Here is a 21,307-nt window from a genome sequence, read left to right on the forward strand (position 1 = left end):
ATCGACTCGGGATACTTATAAGATACTACCATGATTTTTTCAGATTTTTTTGTCCAAAAATAAATTAGGCCAAAAACCGGCCTTACCGACCCTCCCCCTTTTCAACCGAAAAATGATTTTTAAACCAAAAAGATTAAGTGTTAAGCATAATGATTATTTTTAAACCAAAACAGACGAATGTTCAATAAAATATATGAATTTGCATCCAAAAGGTTAATTTTTGAATTAAAAGAGGCGAATTTTTAAACAAAAAACGGACACGTTTAATTTTCAATTAATCACTTTTTAACGAAAACAATGATTTTCATTAAAATAATTGATTTAAAACCAAAGAGATAAATCTTGAACAAACAATGTAAAATGTGATGGTTCCTATTTCAACTAAAAAGTATTTTTAACTACAAACCATTGAATTCAACCAAGAATGGCGACTTTTCAACAAATCATGTAATTTTTTAAATACGAGAGATCACTTTTTAATGAAAAAGAACAGACACACTTGCAACCAAAGAGAAGAAACATCTACCGATACAACTTAAATAAAAAACAGTTAAATTAAAAAAAAACAGAAGACGTTTTTTCGCCAAAACATATGGTTTTTTAATTTTTAAATATTTTTTTTTTTGGTTTCGCTATAAAAAATATAAAACGTTTGAAAACATGTACTATGAAACGTTCTTTTTGTAAACACTAATGTTATGTTTGTGAAGTTCAGAAGTATATGCACGAAAAACTGAACGTCCGAGTTCTGCGAAAATTCAAATTTATAATATGAAAAATGATTTTTTTATACAAATTGTTAATAAAAGTTTATATTTAATTCGTAAAATAGAGTCAAAGTGTCAGTTATTATAGTTTTAATAGAAATAATTTAATATTTTAACCTTATTTCTTACTGGAAGGATGTTTCAAAGTACAGGTTTTCAAAAGTTTTCTATTTTTTAAAGCGAAAAGTGAAGAAAACACTATTTTCAAATTAAAAAACCAACTATTTTAGCGAAAAAACGTCTTCTATTTTTCTTAATTCAACTATTTTTTATCAAAAATTAATCGGTTAAGTTTCTTCTCTTTGGTTGAAAACTTGTCGTTTGTTTTATTTTTTATTAAAAACTGATCTTTTTATTTGAAAAATTACATTACGTGTTAAAAATAGAACATTTTTGGTTATATTCAACGGCTTGTAATTAAAAATATTTTTTAGTTGAAATATCAACTAATACATTTTACGTTATTTGTTGAAGATTAATCTCTTCGATTTAAAATCAACTATTTTGAATAAAATCAGTTTTTTTTTCGTTAAAAATTGATTAAATGAAAATTTAACTTGTCCGTTTTTGGTTAAAAAGTCGCCTCTTTTAGTTTCTGGTAAAAAATTAGTCTTTTTGTTTGAAAATCATCTGTTTGGTTGAAAATTCATTATTTTTGGTTGAAAATTTAAGTATCTCATCCAAACCTCCTTTTTGTTGTTTAAAAATATTTTAATTTTTTAACTAAAAAATGAAGCATTTCATTCAAAATTCGTCTTTTTCGTTTGAATCCAACTGCTTTCTATGTAATATTAAAATATTTGTTGGTAGGAATATCAATCATTCAATTTTTCTTTAAAAATCATCTTTTTTGTTTTAAAATTATACTACTTTTTAAAAAGTATTTTTTACAGATTCATATAGTTGAAAATTCATCTTTTATTTTGTTAAAATTGTACATATTGTTGGAAATTTGACAATTCTGTTAAAAATTCGTTTTCTTTTAGCAAAAAATGTACCTATTTTAGTTAGAGCTTCCAATATTTTGTTGGAAATTTATGTATTTTGTTTGAAAATTTTTCTCTCTACTATAAAATTCGACTATTTGGTAAGAAAAGTAGAGAATGCTATAAAACACGTATTTTGTAATTAAAGTTAATTTTTTTCTCTTCGAACTGAATTACTTACTCTTACCTAATTTGACAAATTAACTATAAACTTTTATTAATAATTTATATAAAAAAAGCAATATTTGATTTATTAAATTTAAACTTACGCAAAAACTCGGACGCGAACAGATCGCGCACTTTGGTTTCGATTATGAGAATTTTCAGTTTAATTATTTACCTATTAAAGCATCTGGAAATTGTTAAATTAGAACGAATTACATCTTAAAAAATGCAATTTTAATCATTCAATTAAGAATTGTACAATTCCAAATGTTTTCAATTTAAAATCATTAAAATTCACACGCAACTAGTTTGAAGTTTTACAATTTATTAAGTATCAAACTGAAATTAGGTAGCATTAAGTATTTAGTGTTTTCAATTTTTAAATGATTTACCTATGAACAACTACAATTGGAAATTGTAAAATTTAGAACCCTTACATTCAAATTTCTTCAATTTCAAGCACTCATAATTTAAAATTGTTGATTGAAGCTCACCAAATAATTAAAAATCTTTCAGTCTAATATTATTTCAAAACTTTTTGTTGAAAGTTCTTCTAATTTAAAATATTTAAGAAGAAAATTGTACAATTATGGACGATTCAATTTAAAAAAAACCATTGGACATTTAGAAAAGTACAATTTTAAGTTGGAAATATTTCTAAATTAAACATTTCAAACTCGAAGCCACAAAATTGAAAGGTTTTTGAACAGGAATCGTCAAAATTTGTAACGAAGATTTTTTTAAACATTCAGTGACATTTGAAGAATGAATGAATAGATTTTTCGACTGATTATAATAATATTAACAAAACTTTCGATCAAGATCTACCTTTACAGATATTTTCACCGATTAATATCGAAAACTTTTTAATTTTAAACCTTAAAAATGGAACACTAAAAAAATGTTCAGATTCGAGTGATTTGAACATTAAGATATTCAAATTTAATTATGTTAGTTTTAATTGTATGATTAAAACTATTAATTAATCTTGGAATTTCAAAATATTCGAAACTATGTATCTAATTCATAAAGGGGCAATCAAAATAAAATTATTTAATTTTGAAACTTTGAAACTTAAAATTCTGTAACTTCATAATTGGTAAATTAAAAATATAAAATTTTTAAACATTGAAAACTGTTATTTGCCATTGTTTTATTTCAAAACAAAAATTGAAACCTTAAAAATGAAATAACTTAAAACTTTATGCCTTTAGTCGAATTGTATAATTCGAACATTCGAAATTTTAATGAGTTTAAAACACAACACTTAATGTGTGTGATTAGGTTTTTATACTAAATATTCTGAAAAATTCCCGGCTAAAAAAAATAAATTCACTGCCATTTCCCGATTTTTTCCGGTCCACTTAGCACCCTGAATTTTAATCTGAAAATAGCCGATTTTTATGATTCTGTAATCAAAATAACTTAAGAATTTTCTTCATCTAAAAGTATTTAATCTGAAATGCTTTTAATTTAACCGCATTAAAAACAAAAGATAAAGTCTAATTTTTCTTTTAAGCGGTGCAAAGTGGAAAAGAACCAAAATAACTGGATGGTTTTTCAACTTAATCCAAAAATAGTAATTGAAACGATTTCCGTATTAAAAAAATAGTTATATAATAAAAAATATTATATAAAGTAAAATAATTAACATCTTTGAACAATTCTTTAATTCTAATTTCCCTGTTCTTTTTGGACTGGCCGGTTCAATATTAAATTTACACCGAATTTTGAAGCTTTCTGAGTTTGCTACCTAAGATAGAATTATATAATTTGTTAAAATCAGTTTAAAATTAAACTTACAATGCCTTGTCGATGTTGGAATCCCCAATTCGTCAAAGTCGGATTATTTAAGTCCTCGTGGTCGACAACTGGCGGACGAGCCGGGGAAGGAGATCTGCTCGGTCCACTGCTCAGCATCTCCAAAAAACTTTGACCTGATCCATGCATATTCTTCGGACTCTTAGGAACCGTGTAATCATCATTTTCTAAATACTCTTCGTTTTCCTAAAAACAGAAAAGTCACATTAAGCTATGTTAATCAATCTATCACGAGTGATTTATTCAATGGCACCGATTTTAACCGCAAATTAATTATCGTTCGGAACGTGACACTTCTTCTCAAAAGTTGAAAAATGCAGATTTCAGTTTTGTGAGAGTAATTATTTATTGATATTTCATTCCGTTTAAGATTTTTATCCGACTTTTTATGTTGACTTAAAATATTATTTTAACATGCAGTGGAAAGAGCAGTTAATTAATTATTAAGTAAAAAGTAATATATTGTATGTGAACGGGGTGTCCACTGAAATCATAGAAAAAAAATACCTAACAGTTCTAGGTTTTTTCAGGTATCTCTAGTTTTTCCCAGGTACAATTTTTCATAGTACGGAGCCATTCAAATATTTTGTAATTTTTTTTTAATGGACTAGGAATATGTATAGATTTTCGCGATTTTATTACAAATAATGTTTTTTTTTTCAGTTTCTAGAGATTCAGTTACGATCCTATTCTTAAATATATTAGCAGCACTAATTAATTAAATAATACTAAAAACGTAATTAATCACATCTTGGATTTGTCTCTAAAAGTCCATGAATCTAAATAATAATTCAATTAAAAACGCTTCAAAATCCTATATTTTCAAGTAAAAATATTAAATTTTTAAAAAGATAGATACATTTTTAACGAAGTAGTTGATTTTTCAACCAAAACAATTAATTTTCTACGAAAACGGCAAATATAAAAAAAAAATAGTTTTCAATTAAAAAATATAAGAAAATTTCTCAACCAATGAATATTTAAATTTTCAGTTGAAAAAAGGTCAATTATTTATTAAAGCAAAACGAAATGACGAATCTTCAATTTGAATAAATGAATTTTTAACAAAATGTTAAACTTTCTGTCAAGTAATTTTATTTCAACCAAAAAGATGAATTTTCAAACAAAAAGAAAAATTTCTACAAAAAAGAGGACATTGCAACAAACTACATGTATTTTCAATTCAAAAAGGCCAGAAAACTTTCAACCAATTAGTTGAATTTTTAACTAAAATAGATCAGTTTAACACAAAAAATGAAATAGTTAAATTTTCAGTTAAAAAATGAAATATTCATTTAAAAAAAAAGGAAATGATGAATCTTGAATTTGAATAAATGAATTTTCAAACAACGAGTTTATCTTTCTGCCGAAAAGTTTTATTTTCCACCAAAAAGATGAACTTTAAAACAAAAAGATAAATATTTATCAAAAGAGTTTAACTTTGGACCAAGTATATTTTTTTCAACTAAGAAGACTAATTCTCTAAAAAAATACATGAATTTTCAACGAAACAATTAAATTTTAAGCTAAAAAAGACCAATTTTCAACCAAACAGTTGAATTTTGTACTAAAAAAGATCAAATTTTAACCAAAAATGGAAGTTGAATTTTCAGTTAAAAAATCATTTTTTAACCCAACTGATCAATTTCCAAATAACATTATGAACCTTCAACTGAAGTACTTATATTTTAAACGATAAAGATGAATCTTTAACTATAATAATGAAATTTTCAACCAAAAAGATTAATTCCTGCTAAAAAATACGAATTTTCAACTAAAAAGGATAATTTTTCTACCTGGAATTTAATATTTGAATTCTTATTTAAAAAATAATATTCAACCAAAAAGATGTATCTTTAACTAAAATGATGGAATTTTCAACTTAGAATATTTACATTTTCAGGTAAAAAAAAAAATTTCAAATAAACACAATTTCAACGAAATAGTTTATGTTTCAACTGGAATAGTTAAATTAGAAACTAAAAACGATTAATTTTTAACCAATGATAGAAAAATTCAATTTTCAGATAAAAACATTAATTTCATACTAGAAAATAATAATTTTCAATAAAATAGTTCAATACAGTAATATATAACTAATTTTATAAACGAAGAATCATTGTTATTTAATTCTGTAATGCAGTTTTAAAATAAATAAAGCACGCTCTCGAAATAATTCTCCCTGAATATTAGGAAAAATTCCTTGGCAATTTCCAGGTGTTTTCCAGATATTACATCTTAAAAATTGGCCAAATTTAAATATATTTCACGTACTTTACTAGCTCCTTGATCGAAATGCGAGGATTTGTGAATCCTCCGACGTCTAATTTGACGTCTTCCATGTGGAGTGATGCTCCGGCTGAATCTTTCACTATTTCTCAAACGTTCTACGTCACACTCTAATCTTTCAGTGACCAGGACAGCATCACTGGGCGATGGCAGTGCAGATGGTTTTGTTGAAACTGGAGAAACGTTGGTCCTCTCGTGAAGAGGCAAGCCCCCACATCTCTAAAAACAAAACAAAAACATTTTTTAATATTAAAGAAATACCTATTTACTTTTAAGCAAAAGTGTCAAACGAGGACTTTCAAAAAACAAAAGTAGTACAATTTCTTCTTTAACAAAGGAATATTGAGAGTTTATAAATTGAGTAGAATCTAAATGGTTTATGAGATGTTCCTAAACCAAATAAATAATTTTTCAAAATTAATTATTCCCAGAATATAGAAAAGCATTGCTTTATGGATATTGCAATATTTGTTATTGAACAATTTTCTTTCGGATAACTCTAAGTATGAATAAATTTGTATCGCCAAACATAAATTTTAAAATTGCAAAAGTTTTCGAAAGAGTGAGAAATAAAAGACAACTGACTTCGTTAAGAATAAGCTATAAATAAAATAAAATTTCAAATGCGAAGACAGGATATTGACAACTGAATAAAAACCAAAAATGTAATTTAACAGAACAAAAACGTTAGAAATAGGTTTTTAAATATAAGATAAGATTATAGAATCACGCGATGCTTAAAAACACTACAATAAAAAAAGGTATAAACATTAAGAAAACAATTTTATGCATGCGAGAAATAAAAATAAAATGGTCAATATGTTTTTTTTCATCTAAAAAATTTAAAAACAGCGTGTTTTCCGAAAAAATAAGATTAATTTAGTGAAAACTTTTTCTAATATGATTTATATGTGCAATTTGTAAAGTCAATGATATGTCAGAATATCAAAACAAAAAACGTGCGACTTGGAATACGAGAATTGATCAAATTATGAACATGACAATTGGATAAAGACCAAGAATAAATTTATTTCTAGACTATAATTATAACAGGAAATTCACCAAAAATGAGAAAAATTATTATTAAAAACGTAAAGTAAATTAAAAATAATGTTTTTAAACTTTTCGGTGTTTGGGATTTGTTTTTTTATGATAGAAGAAATCTTTTTTATATAATTCGTAATATTTATCGATAGTGTCCTAAATTACCTGAAACCGTTAAAAACAGGATTTCGAAAAATTAATGTTTTATCTAATTGTCATTCTCATGTCTTCATGAGGTCTTAACAATTGTTTACCCAATCGTAGTACCTCGATCACTTTAGTTAATTTTTAAACGTTCAAAATTAATATTTTTCCCTCTGAGTCTTTTGAAAAAAAGTAAAATAAACAAATCTAATAGTTATTGCATCTGAATTTTTGAAAACGAAAGTTTGATTTTGCAAAACTATTTTATTTTAAACTATTGCTGCATTAGCACCTCACTACTCTCTTTATTCTGTATACATTATATAATATTAGTTTCAATTACTTTTCCTCGCATTTTTCAATCAATATAAATATATAGTTAGATAGAACGGCGTTAAAAAATAAGAATCGAAAATCAATCATTCAATGGAAAATTGAATAGAAAATTGTTTCTAAGAAATTTATTATTACCTAAACCAAGTGCACAAGATAAGAATAGAAAGCGGTAATACAGTTTCTAGCCATATATAATTGTAAAAAATAATCTTTACATCAGTTTATTTGTATATTTTAATTTTCAATTTGCAAGTATTTTCCGGAAAATAATAAATCATATAATAATAATAGTAGAACATAAAATGGCCTAAAGATTATAAAAAATGAATTTTTCATTTTATACATGTTTTAGTTTCTAAAATATGGCCGTTCGCTAAAGACGGATTTTACATTACTAAATTATTTTAAATCAAATTACTGTAGATCACATATTGAATTCAATATGCAATATATATATAATTTTGAACGAAACAGTTGCATTAACAACAAAATAATTATAATTTCAAGTTGAACATACGAATTTCAAAAAAAAAAAAAAATAGTTGAAGAGTTAACCAAATAGTAACATTTTGAAGCCAAAAAGACCAAATATTCGAAGACAGTTAAATTTTTAACAAAAAAGTTACTGTTCAACCAAGGAAGACAAATTTTCAACCAAGAAGGATAACTTTACTAACACGAAAGATGAATTTTGAAGAAAAGAGTAAAGTTTTTAGGATACAAACTCGGATGCTTTCGAAAACAGGAGGCTTTTAAATCAAAAAAGATGATTTTTTAACAAAAAAGATCATTTTCAATCCAGAAAAATGAATTTTTAACAAGATAGTTGAATTTTCAATACTTTTCTACCAAATAGATGAATTTTCGACCAAAAAGTTAAAGTTTCTAACAAATAGTTGAATTTTAAACTTATAAAATATACAGGATAGCATTTAAACTAAAAATTGAAGTTAATTCTTCAGATAAACACTCTAAAAAGACCTAGCTTTAAAAAATTGAATATTCAAAAAAAATTGTAATATTCTACCAAAAAGATGAATTTTCAACTAAGAAGATTAATATTGAACCAAAAAATATCAATTTTTACCAAAATACATACATGCTCAACAAATTTACTTAATTTTTAAGCCAAAAAGACTAATTATCTACAAACAAGTTCAATTTTGAGCCCAAATAGTTTAACTTTAAACCAAATTGTTGAATTTGAAATCCAAAAAGATAAAATTTCTACAAAACAGTAAAATTTTTAACATAAGAATTAATTTAAAATCAAATAGTTGAAATTAAAACTATAATTACGCATCCCTAATAAAAAATTAATTTTTCCACAAAGCACGTAACAGTTGGTATGTATAAATTATCAGCCAATTTATATTTATACCAAATATATTTTTTACTCAAAAAGAACAATTTTTACCAAAACTGGAAGTTTAATTTTCCATTTCAAAAATTTATTTTGAACCAAACATGAAAGGAATTTTCATTAAAATAGTTTATTTTCCAACCAAACAGATAAATCTTTAATAATAAAAGAAATTGAATTTTTTATCAGTTGTTTTATCAATGAAAAAAGAACTTTATACCTAAAAATATAGTTGGATTTTTTTACTGGGTTAAAGTTAGAAATTTTATCTAAGTTCGTAACGTTATTCACACTTATACGCCTCTCCTCCTGTTTCTAAACTTAGTTTTTAGCCCCCTCTCCTCAGACTGGTAACATAGTTTATGGAAAGTACCGTCAGGCCACTTTTCTTTTAGGACTACATGACTGTTCAAAATCATGGGATTAAGAAAAGATAAAAATCAAAAGAAAATACAGCACGATTTTTGACAAGATTGTGAAACTCTGGCTATTATTTCAAGTTTCGAATCAATTTTACCTATACAGAAACTATCTAAAAAAAACTTTCTAGTAAAAAAAACGGTATGAGAAATTATGCCCAAATTGCCGAGAAAACCCGGAAAAACATATTTTCCTAACCGCTTACCTTTTCACATTTTCATTAGAAAAGACATTATATTTGTGTAAAATTTTACCCCCTCCCCCCCCCCCCAGCACACACCCGTTTTTGTCAGATGTCCACGTTTTGAGACGTTCTGAGCTCGAAAAACAGGTTTTCGCGAATGTGTCTGTAAAGTTTTAGACCGTTCCCAAATAGCAAAACGAACGCATGGAGCCCGCATGTTGCGGGCGCGATGTGCAGATCAATCCCCATGTCGGGAGGGCAAAGTTAAAGACAGATGTGTCAACAATTGAGTCTCATATGCAACGCATGGCGTGTCCGCACGCATGCATTAACATCTCGCGTTAGCGATATATAGAGATACATATTGCATTTGATTGCATGCTTAATACAGGCACAATTTTCGTGGATGATTTCAAACTGCATCAATGGAAGCGTAAACAACATCCCGCAATATAACCGTTATCAGATGTTGCACGAACTGGCACGAACTATGAGCACTCAACATGCATCTGAGAAACCATGCTCACGCACAACTGACGTGCGCGCGCGATATTTTAAACTACAGAGTTTTAAAGTCAGCTGTACAAAATATTTTTAAAGAAAATTTCTTCATAGACAATATAAAAGAATAAAAAATAATTATATCTTGAAATTTTGACTTCTCCATACTGCATAAAAATAAATTGAATAAGTTATATAATCTTTAAAAGTGAACTTTTGAGCATTTAGATTGCTTACATTGTAATCATTTATGGCACGTTCTAATAAAAAGAACTTCCTCGTTTAATGGGGGTTTTTATTTCTTGTATGGAATTTTTAAAGTTTTTTTTACATACTTTTAAACACATTTAAATATATTGATTATACTGATTTCTATGTACAAGAATATATTTTAACGTGGTAAATAACGTTGAAGTATTACTTTCCTCTTGCAGAATCATAACAAAGGACATAAATGGAATATACAGCATTTTTTTAAACCCGCAGGTTACTCCAACACCTTGTGACGATGCCGGTCACAGGCTATGTGGTACATCGCGCACACCGTTTGCGGACACAGTGGGCATTTACGTACGATCTGCAATTCGTGCGGGCACTGTGTCGTTACTCCCGCAGCCATATCGTGCTCTCACACCGTGCAGCCTGCGTGCTGAATCACGCATTGTTATCTGGGTTAGCACAATAACATTCGAAAAAATTGATAGATTGGATTGGCCTTTGGTATACTTTTTTAGTGTCAAAAGTTAGAGGATTTTCAATATTTTAGAGACCATTTTATTTTAGATGTAAAAATTCTATGTGTGACTATTCGTAGTGCTCAAAAAATCGAATAATTTATCCTAACAACGTTTTACGACAAAACCAAAATTACCAGAGTTACAGCATTTACAAAATAAAATAAATTAAAATTTTTTACCACAAAAGGCATGACATGAAAAAAGTCAAGAAAAGAAACACGTTGCTTTTTGAACACTCCGAGATGAATAGACAAAAATTGTCCACCCAAAAAAGATGTCCAAATTTTTTATGACGCTTTTTGATACGACGCGTAAAAAATTTAATTAAAAATAAACCATATATATTTTTTAAATGACACAAAGTGCGAAGAAAAATTAATGGACGAAAGTTGTTCACCAAAAAAATATCTGCAAATTTGTTATTAATCATTTTTAGAAAGGACAAGTAGATTTTCTTTTTATCGTAAGAATAAGACGAAAAATAAAGAAATTAAATTTTGGTATAAAAGACACAAGAGACGAAAAAATAGAACTATGAAATCATTATTCTTGATTTTTCATATAGTTTCGTTTGAGAATGCTCCTCGATTGTTTCCTCCATTTTCCGATCAAGCCGTATAAATAAAAGTTAACACTTTCTATTTTCAATTCCTTTATTTACCATGGGATTCAAAACAATAGGAATTCTTTCTCACGAAATTTATACACTAAGGTAATAAGATTTAATTCGATGAGTACAGTCTATGAAATATTACATCTGAATACACTTAAGTGTATTATACTGACTAACTGCGAGATATCAAATTATAGAATGTTATTCATACAAAAAGATTATCAGTTCCGTTAAAGAAATTCATTTGACAGAAAATCAATTTAATCATTGAAAGTGATAAAATGTTTAACCTATTTATTAACAAAATGTCTGAAGCAACAAATCACAAGTGAAAAAGGGTCCAGATATTTGTCATACTGCCCTGAGTTGTCAAGCGACGCCGCTTAGCCGAGATTTTTGCCAAATATTCCATAATGTAAGTTAGCCGTTGGGTTTAGTTTTTAGGGAATGAAACGATATTATACTAAATTCTCATTCATTATTATCATTTATTCTAACAAAAAGTCTCTCAGTGTAGGATGCGTATTTTTGGTTTAAATTGTAAAAAATAACATTGAACATAACCAAAATAAATTGATTGAATAAAGACAAAAGTTGCAATGATTGTTTAATAACCATTTTTGTTGTAGAATACACACTTTTTTAATTACGAAAACAATACAATAAAAATATTTATGTTTTATTTGGCATATTTTGAATTGTAATAATATATATTAATTAAAATTATATGCACGTATATTTTCAGAGAAGCTGACAATAAAATTGAATGCAGAATAAGGATCAAATATTTAAGTAATCATAATAAATAAAATTTGAACTTTCTTTTGCACTATCTGAATAAGCATTCCCAGGCCGAAATACAGAAATAATTGTACCATATATTTGATATGATAGTATTGAACATAATGCAGAAAAGTTCTCATTTAGGAAAAAGTCAAATGCGAAGCATGATATTATACGTGATGAAAATCTGTTCGTTAAAGCCGAAGGAGCTTTAACAAAAGAGAATTCACAATCACCAAAATTGTCGATATTATTATCGAGACGGAACACTAGAAAAGCATAAGTGCCAAAGTTTGGAATTCCATACACGCAAATACTAAAGTAGACCAGAATATAGAAGATAAAAATGTGTAATACTATTTCAGATCCATCGTTTTTAATTTTGCGTACAATATTTTTAATGTCTTACTCAAAAAATCTCTAGATAAATAAGTTTGATAGAAGAGGCATAATTCTGAGGATAAAAACCTAGTCACGAAATATTTAATTAATGGAATAATAAGAAGTGATTGAAAAGTTTTTAAATTAAAAGCCCGATTTCTGGACAGGTACCGCTAATAATACTGGATTTAATTTTTATGATTTTCGACTTTTAGCCACTTTTTTGAGCTTCTGTCTCACTATCATATATACAAGCAAAATAAAATTGTTTTCAAATAAAAACTCTAATAGTTTTTGTATACTTGCTTATGTTCAACTGGCATTACTCAATATTTATGAACATCGTTAAAGTGTTTTCCAATTCAGTCAGCGCAAACTCCCACACGAGGAAAAAAATAACTAAAAATAAAGTAAGCTCAAACATAACAGGACAGTAAAAATAGAATAAATTTCCGGTAAAAGCCGGTGTCCGCGTAGGTAAAGTCGTTAATAATCTAATTAAACAAACAATTTGATCTCTCGATCTTGATGCGAAGATGATTCAATCTACGAGTTTAATTCACTCGGCTTTTTATGTTTCAACTTAAATCAGAAATGCTAATTTTTAATTCTTCTTTAGATTCTTGAATACCCAGTTTTGATTTATCTAAGAATTTTGTCTATTGAGATGAAAATTTGCACTTTTTGAGCTCTAAAGTTTATATTTTTAATTTAAATAGTTTGATTTTTTACTTTTGAATTACAAAATTACTCACCACTCCGTGCCCCATATCTGGCTGCAGTTGGGACAAAATATGTAGGTGCTTTTCGCTGTTAAAATCCTCGTGGCTGCTCACTCTTCGAATACTTTTGGCCTGGTTCCTTGTATTTTCCAAAATTCTCTCCTCGCTGTTACTTCTAGAAGAAAAAATTGATTGCCGTTACATAAAAAATATTTCCTAATCAATTGAATGGCTGTCCTTCGCGGCTAGTCGGGGAAGCCGCACAGGAATCTGGCATTTTAAACCACAGAACCCAGACTACTGAATTCTAATTCAATTTTATTTCTTAATCTCCTTTGCTCGGAAAAAGATTCAAGGGGAAAAAACATCCTTAAAGAATAAGGATATAATAAAACTATTTAGACTCAATTTTTAATTGTTTTGAATACACTTTGAAAATCTGAAGCTTTCCAATTGTTTAATTCCAATTAAAGTTAAAATAAATTTAAAATTGAAAGTCCAGACAAAAAAAATAAAAGCAGCCATAATTTAATTCTCTACTTGAAGAACTCCATGACGTACGTACAATTTTAAATTGTCCAATTCTGAACATTTTAACTCAAAATCTTTCGTTTTTGAAAGTTTTTAACATAGAAATGTTATTAATGGGAAATTGTAATTTAAAATCATTTTTTCTTAATAATGGATGATTTTATTTTACCATTTTTAATAACTTAAATGCAACATTATTTATTATACATAATTAAAATAAAAAATTTAGTATATACATAAAAGTAGATAATTTCAATCGCGTATTCAATCCTTTAAGTTTTCAACTTAAAATACAATCTAAAATTGAAAACTTTCTTGATGATACAAATTTTTTAAATTGGACAATATAAAATTAAAAGCATTTAAAACGTAAATAAAAAATATTTCTACAGGCATCATTATAGAAAGAAATGGACAAAATCCGACATATTCGACTTCAATGTCTTAATAGTTAAACAATTATAAGTAAAATGTTGGAGGATTAAATTTAATATTGCTTAATTTGAAATGCTATTAATAGTATTAATTTTAAAGTTGCTACATTGTGAAATTATTTAATTCAGGAAGTCTTACATTTTTTAATGAACTATTTGCATATTTCAAATTGTTCTATTTCGTAGGGTTTTATCTTTAGTTATAATAAACTTTTTGAATCTTGAACATTTCCAGTTTAAAATAGTTTATTGTTTGGAAGTCTAATGTAAAGTTGGAAAATTTTATAGGTTTGACCAATTTTTAATCAATAAATCTGTTACTAAATGGAAACTTTCAATAATATCAATTTAAATTTAATACTTTTATGAGCGTTTACAGTTTAAAATAATAAAATTTTGAATTTGTTTTTGTCAGGTTTACCAGATTCTGTAGATATTCTCTTACACTAGGCTGAAAAACGGAAAAGCATTCATTTTAAAGTTCCCGCCAAAAACGTTATTACACGCTCAAACATAACCTTTCATTTTAAAATATTCCGGCGCGAAATATGATATTAAAAATGTTGAATGAAGAAATCAATAATATTTTTAATTTACTATTCAAACTTAAAACCAAAACTATTGTTTATTTCGTCCCATAATTTATTTGGAAAACTTTTAAATATCTTGTAATAGTCTATACCTTATAAGTTTCTTTTCTGGACAGCAGGATTCCCGCCGATCCTTTCTTTTTGGAGGTTTCGGGGTACAATCTGGAGAAGAGTCCTCAAAGGACTCTTCCTGTTCACCCTTCAAATCCTTGCAGACCTTGCAATCGAACACGCCGTTCACTCTTACGCTGAAACAAAAAGGAAAATTATCTCAAGGACTTGTCAACTTTTTTTGCAAAATGCTACTTTTATCCCATTTCCATACTTGACTGCTTTTCAAGACTCTTCTCGATTAAAGAAATTAAATACTCAATTAGTTCCTTAATTAAGTTCGAATTTATTTTCAATTCTGTTGTAGTCATCATTTGACAACTTCTTGAAAAAATTCCACTATACTCGTATGATATTAACCACAATAATGTTTGAATCCAAAATGTGTAATTTAAATTTTCCAGGAGACCATTTTATTGTACAAAAATATTTTCTCTTGTGTAAGCAAAACAACAATTATAGTATCTAACTCGATAATTTCATGATCAAGGTCTCGGCTTGTGGTATGTTCTGGACACACAATGAACGCAAAAATACGATGGTTATTCTATCTAGGAAGTAATTACAAATAGAGTTTAATTTCTGATCATACGTTGTCTGCAGTTTTTCTATTGTATATTTTTTTTGCTCAATTTCTCTTCTCAGAGAATCGGTACTGATTTGTCTTTAAAAAAATGAGACATTTGGAAAAATAAAAAAAAAAATAAAACAGATATGCCCATTAACTGATCTTGAGTAGAATTTATATTACTTTTAGTCCTCGTCCCAGATAAGGAGGCTGGAAGAGCTACTTTAGAATCATAAACATAAACAAAATAAAATCGAGTTAAAACATTGCTACTAGATTACTAATTTTCCAATTAGTTTAATTGAATAACTGATTGAAATCTTTTACCGCCCAGGAAGAATTTCATTCAGAACCAATTACATTCTTTGAACAGTAAATTGTGCAAACAAAAATTGTATCAAATTCTGCTCGACTTCCTAAGAAATGTTTCCTAAGTCATTGTCGAAACACCGGATCCTTCTCGGAAATTTAAGAAATGTATTCTGCTTTCTTCTTCAACCTCATAAATTAGTTTTTGAAATGGTTTATTTGAATTTAAAATTTTCGAATCTTCGACTGAATAAAAAAAATCATTTTCTCTCCGAAAAAATTACTTGGTCTTCTATTCTCATTCAATTTCTTTTGATCAGACGCTTACTCACGTTTGCAAACGTTGAATTATTTCCTGTTTAACAATAATTTCTGGCACTCATGTAATCACAAACACCAACTTTCTTTTCCAATAGCGAACTACCGGCGTGAACACGAATCTTTCAAAGATTCGAGGAAACATTTATGTTTGCCTGAGATTTATTTCGCGAAGCGAAAGAAGTCAACAATTCTCTACAAATCACTATGGGAGTTCACAGTAACTTTTTCATGATTAAAAACGTTCAAAACTAAAGAAAGTTTATAGCTGTGTATTTATTTTTTTTATTGTGCAGAAAAATATTTCTGGTCTAGTCTACATGAAAAATAAAAAACACTAATACGAAATCAAAATTTTGACTTTTACTTTCAATCACACTTCCTCACTTGTCACAACTTTCGAACTCTGAAGCCGCAGAAAGCAGACTGTCTTCGGAACGAGTCGTGCTCAGACTATATTCGTATTGTGTACCGCAGTGGTGAATATGTGATCAGGGTTTACGACAATATTGGTGAGGATGCTGAAAAACAGGGACGTAAGTGAAAGAGGCGGTCCCAGATTTCTGAATTAATTGAATTAGGCCTGAAATTTCGGAAAAAAAGTAAATAAATTAAAATTAATAAGAAAGATATTTGAAGATCTGTAAACTAATAATGTTTTTTTAAAGAATTATAATATTTATAATAATTATACCAATTGTTACCTATATCAAAAAATTTCCATAATATTCATCTCTTAAAAATCTGCTTTCAGCTGAAAAGTTTAAAATTAAACCGCATACTTTGTAGTTTACTCGCGATTTATGGAAAACTCAGCGAGGTCCCCTTTTATTAACTAATCCACTCCCACCTTTCACTCTTTCTCATTCCCTCTCTTCGATGATTGCAAGGGTAAACAAATAATTTATGAGTTATAAAGTAGAGTTGTAAAAATCTAACTCTTGTTAAGAAAAATTAAATCTTTCAAAAAAGGAACCAAATAAATTGATTCCGAATTAAATTACAATCGAAATATTTAATGTGTCCTCATAATTCATATTTTTTCTAAAATATTAAACAAAAATTCTAAAATACTATAAAACTGAATAGTATTCGCTCTCAGGCGGAAAAATTATATATAGTTTATACATAGTGTAAAGTTTTATACACAATATTCAATTGTTTTATGTAAAAAATGTATAAAACAAATGAATACTATATGTAATACTTCACATTATACACAAACTATATATAATATTTCCGCCTGAGCTATTGAAACTGAAGACATTTCAAATAAAAAGTTGAACCTCATAGGTACCCAATTTCACTAAAATATGACAAAAATGCCGGGGCTTCGATTTCAAAATCAAATTTTATAAGTATTTCAATTTTAAAAGGACCATTTTCAAAACCTGTTTTCCCAGGCGGAAAAATTATATATAGTTTATATATAATGTGAAGTTTTATATATAATATTAATTTGTTTTATACAACAAATGAATATTACATATAACACTTCACACTATATATAAACTATATATTATATTTCCGCCTGGGTTACATCTTTGTATTTTTTTATTTCGAAATTTCTTCAGAATAAAATGGAGAAATACCGTTGCGATGTACTATGGATGTGTTCACTCTGTGAGTACATATTTATTTGTGCTCATTTTATGAACACTTTGTTTCCTCACAAGTGTCAAATAAATTTCCTTCATCATAGAAGGAGGCTTTTCTCTCACAAGAAAAATAGATACTTTCAATATTTTCCAAGCTTATGTTTCTGTCTTACCGAAAATCTTTTTTCAGAAAATCAAAGAGCATATAAAGTCGAGAGAAAATAGAGAGTCAATTGATATGTTTAGTTACAATGAACTACTTTTTAACTTACGGTAATGTTATATTACAAATTTTTTTTAAATTCTTCATATACAGAATATAACTTTTTTTTAACTTTCTATAAGTGGCTATTGATGGATCGACAATAGTCATCGAAAGTTCGTCAATAGGTCAATCCACGCGTCTCAAATACGAGAACAATTACATAAAACACAATATTGTTATATCCCCAATTTAAAAAAATCCCCTTAAAAACAAAGCAAATAACTTCGTTCAGAAATTTAAAAACGACATTGGCAGGTTATGGTAGGTCGTGAAAAGTTTTTTAAATGGTCAATCGACGCGTCTCGAAGACACGTACAAATAAATTATATAAATTACTATGTATTGTATTCCTAAAATAAAAAAAGTTTTCCTCATATCAACGAAATAAACAATATATTGTTTAAATTTATATATCGATATTGCTACATGAGAAGTTCGTCAATACGTCATTCAAGGAGTCTCAAAGACGCGAACGAACAAATCAGATACAGTACTGTAGTATTCCTAATAAGAGATAAAATTTTTTCATATAAAGAGAATACACTAATTTTTTTAAACTTCGTAGATCAATACTGGTGGATCAGAAAATGCTAACAAATAGCTCAATTGATGTGTCTCGAAGACTCGAACAAATATACGAGACATAGGGTATTTTAAATATCCAAAAAAGTTTTTCACGTATAAACAGAATAAACCATTCTTTTGAAACTTCATGAATCCGCACTAGTGGGTTATAAAAGATTCAACAATATATCGATTAATATGGCTCAAAGACATGAGCAAATACACGAGATATCGTATTGGATTTTTTTTTCCTAATACGACACAAATGGTCTCTGTCATAAACTGCAAACTAGAGATTTAAATTAAACAATTTTATATTCAAAAGTTTAATTTTGTGCAATTTCAAATCAGACGCTTTCTACGTTGAATAAGATTCATTCCGCGAGGTCTTAAAAATTACACAATCTTCGAAAGGGATGAGTTTAAATTGATAAAACTTGGACATTAATTTGACACTTAATATTTTTACTTTCCAATTTTCAAGGCCTTAAAGAACTGCTCATATGTAAAGTTTCTCAATTTGAAACAGAAAAATATTCCACGTTTCTAAATTATTCAATCTAGAAAACTGTTAATGGAAGTTATTCAATTTTATAAAATTCACATAAGAAATTATTATATTTTGAATGTATACAGTCTGAAGATTTCAAAATGTAAGGGTAAATATACATAAGAAATATCAGGATCTATAATTGGTCATTTGGTTTGTATGAAACTTAAATAAATTGCTCTTTTATTAAAGCTCCTTCGGATTTAACAAACCTGCATATTCAAATATTACAAAATAATGGACGGAATTCCGTGTTAAATGTTCTATCAAGAAAGTGTGCCACAAACTCCCTATTGTTATTGTTATTAACAAATTATGAAATAAGTCGTCATCTATAGCTATTTCACGTCTGAATAAGCGTTTTCCTTCTTCTTAGCTATTTTAATCTATCTTTATAATGGTGTACTTAATTAAATAAATTTGTAAATAATTTTCAATGGATATTATTATTAAATAATAATAAAAAATAGAGACTCTGATAGACAAAACATTTATTTCTGACTTCATTAACTGTTAATAATGAAAAATTCTTAACCATTTCTTAATTCTGTTTCTATACTACCAATATGTTATTATTTTTCTCTCGGGTTTAATATATGGTAACAACATGGGGCTGTCCTGGTATATATGATCAGTCAGTATGATGGAGGGACCTACAGCTTAAGATGGAATTCGAACCACCAGAACGTCGGTAAAAGTATAAAGCGAAATTTTCAAAGTTACCGACTTCGGGACCGAACCCGGGAACTCTAACGTAAGTTCAAGCTCTTAACCGCCCTGAGCCACCGAGGCTCAGTTTATTTGTTATTATTTATTGTTAATTATATTACTATAGTATAAGTATAATTAATAATAAGCATAACGAGAAAAACTGCTTAATTAGATCTAAAATAGCTATAATTCACCATTTATTACAACATTTGTTAATAAAAATAACAATTGCAAGTTGCTAACAAATTTTCTTAGTGAATCATTAGCATTGGAGTTTTATGTTCTTTTTTATGTATATATAAAAAATCTGATAAGGTCCAAATGTCTAATCATCTAATGCCTGCTTTCAAACTCGGCTGTGCAAAAACCGGATGAACTCGGGAGGTGGTTTTCTACAGTTTTTCTCTCCCCTGGCCAAACGTCAAAACAAATTGCAAGTACTTCTAATAAAGTCCGAAGCAGCTATGGGCTATCACTGATTGTGACAAAATTCATACAGTGATTCTAAGCCCACCTTAGTAAAATAAAACTTTCACAAGACCCATACCCAGGTCCCAGTGAAGTGGAATCTTCTGGCGATATATGTACCCATGCTAACGGACTTAAATGGTATTTTAGTAGCGAGGGTGACCATATATAGACCTCTGTTTGATCGGTCTTTTAAAATAAAAGGTATAGTACAATAAGATGTTAACCACAGAGCTGCGGGGCCTAAATGGAACAGCCCAACAAGACAATAATAACAATAATAATATGCCCAGAGAGCACTCAAAACGTTTATTGAATAGAAAAAAATCAGCGCCGCGCCGCGACACACAGCGGGACAAGAATGTCTTTTTAATTAAGAACTTCATGATAATATCACCAACATTAATAATTAGTTCATGAATTTTTTTTATATTTGTAAACAGATTTAATAAAAAAATGCATTAGTCGGGCATCAATTGACTACATTAGCGTATTGATTTATTAAATTTGTTTAAAAACATTATAAAAATTTTCAACTAATTCTGAATGTTGCTGCAATTATTATGAAGTTCCCGATTAAAAGGACTGAAAAAACAACTAATGTTTCGGTCGACAGATGCCCGAATAAGGCATATTTTATAAAAAAAGGTTTTAATAGTATATTGAGCAACAAGTGTGGTAAGTTGCCAATTGCCCACGAGTACGGCGTAGGACGCACAAGCGAAGCGAGTGCGTTATGCTGCACGAGGGTTCAATTGCCAAACCATGCTTGTTGCTCATACTATTTTACTTTGCATGCGCGTGTAAAGTGTCTTATTTGTGTAGGAGGAAAGGCGTGAAATGATGATTACTGGAGTGCGGTAATGAAAACCATGGGTAATATGGCACTTATCGAACGCTAAGCAAGCGTGAAATTAGCCACTTTACACACACATGTAAAATACGAGGGTAGTTCAATAAGTCCTTAGAATGACCAACAGATGGCGCGCGAATCGCTCCAAATCATCTGTTTTCAGTCAGCACCACTCCCGACT

The 21,307-nt window shown here is 28.1% G+C and overlaps 1 protein-coding gene across 2 annotated transcripts in view; it reads right to left on the reverse strand.

The window, feature by feature from the left end:
- The window catches only part of LOC117169421 (protein FAM13A), a 116,523-nt gene that overhangs the window by 16,566 nt on the left and 78,650 nt on the right, over positions 1–21,307 (reverse strand). For both annotated transcript variants that reach the window (XM_033355796.1, XM_033355803.1), the window contains exons 6-9: positions 14,904–15,059; positions 13,290–13,431; positions 6,014–6,247; positions 3,722–3,925 (exon numbers count right to left, since the gene is read on the reverse strand). In XM_033355796.1, coding sequence (XP_033211687.1) covers positions 3,722–3,925; positions 6,014–6,247; positions 13,290–13,431; positions 14,904–15,059 — 736 coding nt within the window. The remainder of the gene's footprint in view (positions 1–3,721; positions 3,926–6,013; positions 6,248–13,289; positions 13,432–14,903; positions 15,060–21,307) is intronic.

This window comes from Belonocnema kinseyi, chromosome 1 (genome assembly GCF_010883055.1).
Source record: "Belonocnema kinseyi isolate 2016_QV_RU_SX_M_011 chromosome 1, B_treatae_v1, whole genome shotgun sequence".
In the NCBI taxonomy this organism is placed as follows: domain Eukaryota; kingdom Metazoa; phylum Arthropoda; class Insecta; order Hymenoptera; family Cynipidae; genus Belonocnema; species Belonocnema kinseyi.